The following is a 9,442-nucleotide window of genomic DNA, read 5'->3' as shown; positions in this document are numbered from 1 at the left end:
CCACCTCCGTAGTGTAATGGTCAGCACGCTCGGCTACCATACTGGAGGTCCCGGGTTCGATTCCCAGGGGGGGTCAAATAAATATTAGTGATTTATTCACAGTAATATTTATTCAATATAACCCTGGACTGGTACCTGAAGCGGAGGGCTGATCACCTTTCTTTCATGTGTTAATGATCAAGATTACACTGCGTTTATATGATGCAGTGCCCTGTGCACCATAGGGTGCAGATAAGGGTTTTATTGACGTAAGTAGGTACAAGTTTTATAGTACAGTACCTATTTTAATTGTAATTTTAGAACGAACTCCATCGTATTTGATTTCAAATCGAAAACAAAATATTAAAAATGAAAAATGCTCACAATTGTCAAAGAGAATATCATTTCCTCGCAAAATTTTCTGTGAAGTGCATATATATTATTAAAAAATCGGAAAATGTCCAGCACCAACGAGGCTTCTTCAAAGGAAACTGTCAAAACTAAGAAAACACGTCGAGAAACAAAGGATAGGAATCTAAGGGGAACGAGAAGTCAAAGGGTTTCCAAAAAATCAGTTCGCAGAAAGGAAATGCCCAGGAAAAAGGAAAGCAGGGTGGAAAGAAGAAGTAGGAGAAAGGATCAAAGGAATAGTAACATGTCCGAAGTTTGCCCAATGCATGGCAGGAAGCACGAGAAGAAACAATGATGAAATGCAATCAAATACTTATCTTGTTTTGTTCTTTGATTTGTATATTGATACCTGTTTTCAGTGTGTTATTTTCTTTTTACAATTATATCATTTCTTAGTCTCAAATCTGTGTTTTATTTCTTTAAGTTATAGAGAATTTATCTAAATCTGCGCATGAATTGTATGATGCTCCTTGCATCTTTTTGGTGCTCTATGGGGTTGAAAGCTGGTCGATAGCTACTACAAACAAAATTAAAGCATTTCATTAATTGATTCGGCAGTCACTTTGTGGTAAAATCCATCCATTTTTAATTAATGTTTTACTTAGTAAATACCACTATTTCTTAAAATCTACTGTGACACGTGTTTCGATACATTCCGCATCATTTTCACATACGGTGTTTGAAAATGATGCGGAATGCATCGGGACGTCCATAATGGTAGCCGAGCGTGCTGACCATTACACTACGGAGGCGGACAATATATATGAATAGATAAATTGGTTTTTCACCGTAAACCCGTGGATTTGCAATAGTTAATCGGTTCGAATTAGTCTTATTTTCGCCGTGTTGGAATGCAGTGTTCAAAATGTGAAATTTGTGTATTTCGACTCTTACGAAACGATCCGATAGAACCGTCGGCGGTGGAGGGGCAATTGGGAAACACGAGAGGGGACCACACTTTCATTGCCACTCGTAGAAAGGTCCCCCTCAGTCAGCTGCTAGCCTTCGAACTTACTGAAAGTGAAAAGAGTGAAAGTGAAAGAGTCGCAGTGAAAGACAAACAATACAATTAACGTGCCAATATTTAAACAAAATCGGCCAAAACCACTTAACGGAAACATACTAAATAAACCGACAAAATTAACAAGAATTTCTTGTATATTTTAAAAGAAACATTCCCAAACACATTCGGTTAAAAAAAATACAAAATTTAAATTTCACTTACACTTGATTCAAATGATTGAGGTTCTGTCAACGTCAAAATTAAAATAATATTAAAATAGTGCAAGGATAACTTAATTAAACATTATTTAAACATGACTAGTTAAATTTTAATAATAAAAAAACGGTTCTAGATTTAAAAATATTTCCCAAATTAACACACTGAAATTTCATACTACAATTTTTTTATATAAATATATCTTTCGAGTTATATTGAAGTTCGTTCGATGATTTTGTTGAATTGAGTGATTATTTGACATTATCGAGTTTGGGGAAAAGACAATTTATTACATCATGAACCGATGGATATTTTTTTTGGCAACAGTTGCACTATTTCCATATTGCGCACATTCGTTGGTAAGTTATACCTGATTCTATTTTTTATTATTTGCCAAGGATTTTAAAATTTATTATATTTATTTATTTACTCTAAGAACACATATACATTTTTCTATAAATACACCGGACAAGGTGCTATTTAAAATTTATAGGGAAATACGAATGAAAATTAAAACGTAAATATGTATATCACATATTTAATGACAGAAAATGAAAATCAAAAAAATCTCCTCGAATCTCATAAACTTACACATAATTAAAAAATATTTACAACATTTTGAGTGTGTCCAAATACTTGTTCGCAAAATCTGGATTATCTCCAATTACAGGAGTTATTTTCATATTATTTTATGACATCTCGACTACGACATGGATTAGCTTTGTATTTGAAAAGTATTTGGTTTTTGTTTTTAGTATTTTAAATAACTAGTTACCTTATTTTTTGACATCTCATCAAAGATGAAGAAGAATATGGAAGTCTGGGCATTTACGGGGCTGACGACCGTCATAGGCTGGTTTAAGTGATCACTTTACACACGTGTAACATTCACTAATTCTACCCATTATTGACAACCAAACTACTAAAATTCTTGGAAGTTCTATATATATGAACCAATTTAGAAACCTTGTTCTTGAATCACTAGAACATCACTATAGATATCTTTTGGTGAGATGTAAAGAAGCTTTTTACTAAGCAGAAACTCTTATATTAGTAATAATAGGTAGAATTGGTGTATGTTACACGTGTGTAAAGTGATCACTTAAACCAGCCTATGACGATCGTCAACCCCGTAAATGCCCAGACTTCCATATTCTTCTTCATCTTTGATGAGATGTCAAAAATAATATGAAAAATATTTCATTACAAAAATATTAAAACGCAAAATTTATGTGTGTGTATTTATTATGTTTGTTTAAATGTGTTTATATCTACATAGTTCATTGGTATTTCTTTTAATTTTATGTCATGTTTGTTCATGTTTTAAAATGTATATGCCATATGATCCTACGAATCCTGTACACTTCACCTCAAGGCTTGGAATAAATAAAAAAATAAGTAATGATTAAAGAAAACACTTCGTTTTTTACCACTTGAGTTTTATTATAGACTACATGTTTCAGAAGTTAAACTTCCATCATTCAGGTTTGTATAGTAATGTATAAGTGGTAAAAAACGAAGTGTTTTCTTTAATCATTGTAACATGTCTTACCACAAAGTTAATGCCGAAACAATAAATAAAATAAATAAGTAAATTAATAACAAAAGTTGTAAGTTAATGCAATAAAAAAATAAAAAAATAAAAATAATAATAATAAACGTAAAATATAAACTTTGTCCGCCTCCGTAGTGGAATGATCAGCACGCTCGGCTACCGTTCTGGAGGTCCCGGGTTCGATTCACAAGGGGGGTAAAAATAAATATAAGTGATTTTTTCACTGTAATATTTATTCAATATTACCATGGACTGGTACCTGAAGCGGAGGGCTGATCACCTTTCCTTCATAAGTAAAACGATCATGATAACACCGCGTTTATAAGACACAGTGCCCTATGCACCATTGGGGTTATTATTATTATTATTATTATAAAATATAAACTAAGATGCTCAGTTAGTCCGAATAACTTATGGCCGGTGATTTTGCTTCTCTTGGCCTGAATGGCCTACCTCTATTGACCCAAAACACCCAAAAGGTTAAATTTAATTGATCCGAAAAGCTTTTCTGTTTAAAGAGACAGAGGTCCAACAGAAAAATAAACAAAGCTTAAAATGTTCCGATCAATATATATTGTTTTATAAAATAAAGAAACAATCCAATTCACGGGCGAAGCAGGGCATAGGAAAAAAAGAATTGTACAGTAAATATATTTTTGTATGATTTTTCATGTATAAGCTCCTTAAAAAATATAGAATCGTCAGTTGTATACATATTTAAATTTCTCTTTCCATTAAGCGTTTTATCATTAATGCTTTTAAAAAAATACTTCTTTAATACGACGCGCCTACGAAAATGTTCCTTAGTTGTATAAAAATTAGCATATATAAATAAAGAGAATAGGACGTTATTTTCTCTTCTCTTTAATTTATACAAAGTTGTAGAAGTAGTCTCTTGAAAATTGGGCCTAAATGAAGATGACACAGACAACAATCATTATAATACTACTATGAAATTAAATTACAAAGCTGTTTCTATAAAATAACAGTCATTGTTTATTTTGCTGTACAAATAAAAACATCTATTTCTTAAAGTCCGCCTCCGTAGTGTAACGGTCAGCGCGCTCGGCTACCGTTCTGGAGGTCCCGGGTTCGAATCCCGAGGAGGGTAAAATAAATATAAGTGATTTTTTTACTCGAATATTTATTCCATATTACCCTGGACTGGTACCTGAAGCGGAGGGCTGATCACCTTTCCTTCATGTGTAAACGATCAAGATAACACAGCGTTTATATGACGCAGTGCCCTATGCACCATTGGGGTGCGGATAAGGGTTTTATTATTTATTATTATTCTTAAATTAATTTTGGTATCCGATTGTTAAAAAAGGGAAATTCATATTCCTGTTTTATTGAAAATCGTAAATAAATTATTGTATAAGTAATATTTTAAAAGTATTGAAAATAATACCGTATTTTCACGTTGTTAAATATTTAGAAAAAACATTTGAAAAATCAAACAACTTATATAAAAGGGTTTTGTGACATATGTGGTTTCTATCCCAAAGTTTTTCAATGTCATTGATCAGTTATAAAGGAATTTTACCCAGCATAAGATAAATTGCATCATATTTTGTATTTTAAGCAGTATTAACATTTTGTTATGGTAATATAATATTCATTTTATCATTCATCGTTTACTTTTTGTGATACCACTTAAAAACTCGACTTTATGACTTCCGGTTTTAGAATAACCATTCCCCCATCAGGTAAACTATGGTCTACAATTCGTTTTAATAATAATAATAATAATAAAGAATATAATTCAAATATTACACTCCGCGGAAAAAAAGGAAACATTACTTGAAGGAAGAAGGTTTTGAATTTATAATTTAATATATTTTTTATTGTAAGGACTCCTACATACAACTTCCTAGAATTTAGACAGTATGAATGTTCAATTATGGACAGAATGATGAATGTCACAACGTACAAATCTACAACAGATTGAACCAAGTCAATAACACATCTTAACCCCTGTGAATATATTTAGATTTCCATATATTTTCATAAACAGATACTTTATCTCTGTTGGGATATATGATACATCTTGATTTATATCTCTCAGGAGTTAATTTCAGAAATTTAATTATTTGATTCGACAGTCACTTTGTGGTATTATCTATCTCTTTTTTTATTTACGTTTTAATTGGAAAATACTACTTTATCTTAAAATCCACACAATGAAACACAGTAATGGTAAATGATGCGGAATGGATCGAAATACATGTCACAATAGTGGTATTTGTTTAGCAAGTAAAACGTAAATTAAAAATGGATTAATTCAGTTTTTGAGAATAATGAAAAAAATAAAACATGTCAATAATTGTGTAATTTGATTACCTTCAGCTAATTTGCATCATTTCTCGATAAATTACATTTTATAAGTTTTCCTAAAAGCCATTAAAATTATGAGTAATGAGTTTTCTGACGTGGTTAGCGATCGGAGAAATTGCGCAATTACTTTCGACTTGCAACAGAAGTATCTAGTTACCAGTTTCACGATCAAGATCAACTTCGAGGTAAACACTTGAATGAACTTGAGGAAAATTACATTATTACAGTTATATAAAGACAGTTATATCTCGAGAGAGTGGTTCCACTGTAGCAACACGTTTAGAGCAGCTAAAGACAGTAAAAATTGGAATGAAAATTCTTAACCTTCAGTGTGGAGAAGCGTAATATCGTGAAGTTATAAAATTATATCGAAATATTTATGGTAATGGAATCGTTAAATGATTATACTAGATGATAAAGAAGCTAAGATTACACACACATACACTCCCACTCTTTTTTTATTATTTTTTTATTTTTGTTTTTATCTCTTAATGTTTTTAATAGTTATACATGTGGGATTGTTTAATTGGCTTAATTTTATTAATGTAACTATTTTTATAAATCTATTGTAATGTTTATTATTGTTACAATGATTAAAGAAATCACTTCGTTTTTTACCACTTGAGTTTTATTATAAACTACATGTTTCAGAAGTTAAACTTCCATCATTCATGTCTGTATAATAACTAAAATATAAAATATAAAATTGTTCTATAAATAAGGGGAATATATTGTAATTACTTACTTTCCCCTCTCCTTATTTATAGAACAATTTTATATTTTATATTTTAGTTATTATACAGACCTGAATGATGGAAGTTTAACTTCTGAAACATGTAGTTTATAATAAAACTCAAGTGGTAAAAAACGAAGTGTTTTCTTTAATCATTGTAACATGTCTTACCACAAAGTTAATGCCGAAACAATAAATAATTTATTATTGTTAATATAACTGTTTTTTATTATATACTTTTTTTAAATGCAAAGCTATACAATTCCCGAACAAATAAATAAAAAAGATAAATTGATTCGGCAGTCACTTTGGGGTAATATCTATCCATTGCTAATATTAATTTTACTTGGTAAAATAGCACAATTACCACAAAAGAGTAATTATTATCAAAAACAGATCATAAATCTTGGGGTTTCATTTAATTTAGTGATAATCTTAGGGTGAAGACTGACTGGAGCCATTTCGTCGTAACCTAACACGTTACGATGCGAGCATTCGTATATAATTATAGTCAGTACAGCGAGCCGAGCGCTACATCCATAGTTTCTGATGCTCGCTGATGCTCGCCGCGAGCGATGTTACGACGCTACGTTACGACGAAATGCTCCGGTCAGTCTTCACCCTTAAACATAACTTCAAACTATTGTGTATTGTTCATAAATACCCTCAGAATATGAAATCATAGTCCTCAAAAAATCAATTTGTTTAATTATTTCATTGATTGATTCGGCAGTCACATTGTGGTAATATAAATCCATTGTCAATATAAATTTTACATTTTACATTTGACGTAATTGATTTTTTTTCGTAAAACATTGTTTTTGAATTGAAAAAATATATTTTTCTTTATAATTATATGGTTTTTAAGAAGAAAAGAGATAACGAAAGGTAAGGAGTTAAATAAAACAATTTATTTTCTATAGGTTTTTTCTTTCAAAATAACGTATGATGTACCCGGCTACCGTACCCGTCACACGTCACAATCTTTATTCAGAGTACCTGTCCTTCGAACTAATTATACGCGGAGTTCACCTTTGTTTGGATTGGCTAGTGAGTACAACTCATGTTTTAGCCAATCTGACATTTTCAATTGCCGAAAATCTGTGTTGAAAAGTCGAATGGTGAGCATATTGTCCTCTCAGGATCTTTAAAAACTATGCTTCTCAGCATTGTATGTGTGTCCCTACTAGAATCAACATCACACACACACACACACACACACACACACATTCATTCATTTGCTAGATCTAAACTAAATATTTTGTAGTAATCTTTATGTTTCTGTGATTAACTATAATTGGCTTGTTTAATGTATAGCTTTTAACTGTTTTGTTTTACATATGTTGCTGTTGTTAACCCAAATAAAAAACAAATAAAAAATAAATTTGAAAAAATCCCATGTACATTATTTAAAAATATCAGGCTTGAACAGACAATTAACCTCTCTGGTGGTCACCGGTGGAATTAATTCTGTGTTTATTGCGAATATTTCCTTTAGTGGTTAACGAAATCAGAAAAATTATCATTTCTTTAACATAATTGATGTTCATCTCTTGATTCATCCACATATGTGTATAGATATCACTAAGCAATGATTAAAGAAAACACTTAGTTTTTTACCACTTGAGTTTTATTATAGACTACATGTTTCAGAAGTTAAACATCCATCATTCAGGTCTGTATAATAACTAGTTATTATACAGACCTGAATGATGGAAGTTTAACTTCTGAATCATGTAGTCTATAATAAAACTCAAGTGGTAAAAAACAAAGTGTTTTCTTTAATCATTGTAACATGTCTTACCACAAAGTTAATGCCGAAACAATAAATAAAATATCACTAAGCATCAATACTTCTTTGATTAGAATATCATGACCTTAACCGTGAAGCTCTGTTCAATATGATGTAAGAAGGAAACTGAGTAGTAAAAATCCCTTTCATTCCTACACTTGCCGACATTACCTTAAGGTTGCATCACACTCTGGTTCGGTTTTATAAGGTCCATTAGCACTTATGCAAGTGGAGGAGGTGCATCTTGAATACATAATCACACGAGTGAAAGTTCAACCGAAAGTTTTATTACAAACGTACGTCTTAACCCAAATCAGGGGTGGCCAAAGCGTCAACCGCGGTCGACTGGGTGACTGCCTGTGTGATTTATATATAAATATATATATATATATATATATATATATATATATATATATATATATATATATATATATATATATATATATGTGTATATATATATATATATATATATATATATATATATAAATATATATATATATATATATATATATATATATATATATATATATATATATATATATAAATATATATATATATATAAATATATATATGTATATATATATATATATATATATATATATATATATATATATATATATATATATATATATATATATATATATATATATATATATATATATAGAAAACAATCAAATCAAAATCTAGAAGGAGGCGAGGAGTGTTTGTCAGGACAGAAGAGTGTGGCGTTCCATCCTTTCTGCCTACCCTGCGGGGGCGTGATGGTAGTAGTAGAAGTAATATAAACGTAAAGTTCGTTGGTTAAAAAAGTAAATCTAATAAATGTTGACATAACGATTTATTCTAATACGCGTACCTGTTTACATATATGCTATTTTCTTTCTTTTCCATGTAACCTGACCTGAGTCACAGCAACTCGTAGTTGGGTACAACCATGAATAATAAATATAATTTTTTTTTAAATTTGATTTATAAACGATGTATTTTATTAAAAAGCGAATTAGTTTGTAAGAAATATTATTTTCTATTATAAAAATAACTTTAAATTATTTTTTGTTGATTTTGGATATGTTTTATTTTTATCAATGTTTGATTTAAATTCAGTTAAATTTTTACTTTATAAGTCTGTGATAACTAACTAACTAACTAACTAACCATCACGCCGCTTCTCCGCAGGGGTAGGCAGAGAAAATAGAGAGCCACACCACTCTGTCCTTGCAAACATTCTTCTCCTCATACATACCCGCCGATTGTTACGACTCCTAACCTGACCACTTTCAAGTATTTGGCATGCCTGATCGTGCCATGTTTTTCTCGGTCTTCCTCTGCTTCTTTTCCCACTAACATTCGCCACATAAATTTGTTTTACCATTCTTTCTTCACTCATTCGTTCTACATGTCCAAACCATCTCAACA

General features: G+C 30.6%; 1 protein-coding gene across 2 annotated transcripts in view; it reads left to right on the top strand.

The window, feature by feature from the left end:
- Positions 1-1,400: 1,400 nt before the first annotated feature.
- Positions 1,401-9,442, top strand: part of LOC148301987 (trypsin-1-like) — a 28,067-nt gene continuing 20,025 nt past the window's right edge. For both annotated transcript variants that reach the window (XM_088272359.1, XM_088272358.1), the window contains exon 1: positions 1,401-1,968. In XM_088272359.1, coding sequence (XP_088128485.1) covers positions 1,906-1,968 — 63 coding nt within the window. In that variant the 5' untranslated portion in view covers positions 1,401-1,905. The remainder of the gene's footprint in view (positions 1,969-9,442) is intronic.

Source organism: Brachycentrus maculatus, unplaced genomic scaffold (genome assembly GCF_059751285.1).
Source record: "Brachycentrus maculatus isolate JH-2025_06_01 unplaced genomic scaffold, ASM5975128v1 h1tg000495l, whole genome shotgun sequence".
NCBI classification, from domain to species: domain Eukaryota; kingdom Metazoa; phylum Arthropoda; class Insecta; order Trichoptera; family Brachycentridae; genus Brachycentrus; species Brachycentrus maculatus.
The sequence above is the reverse complement of the archived record's forward strand: the minus strand, read 5'-3'. Positions and strand labels throughout refer to the sequence as shown.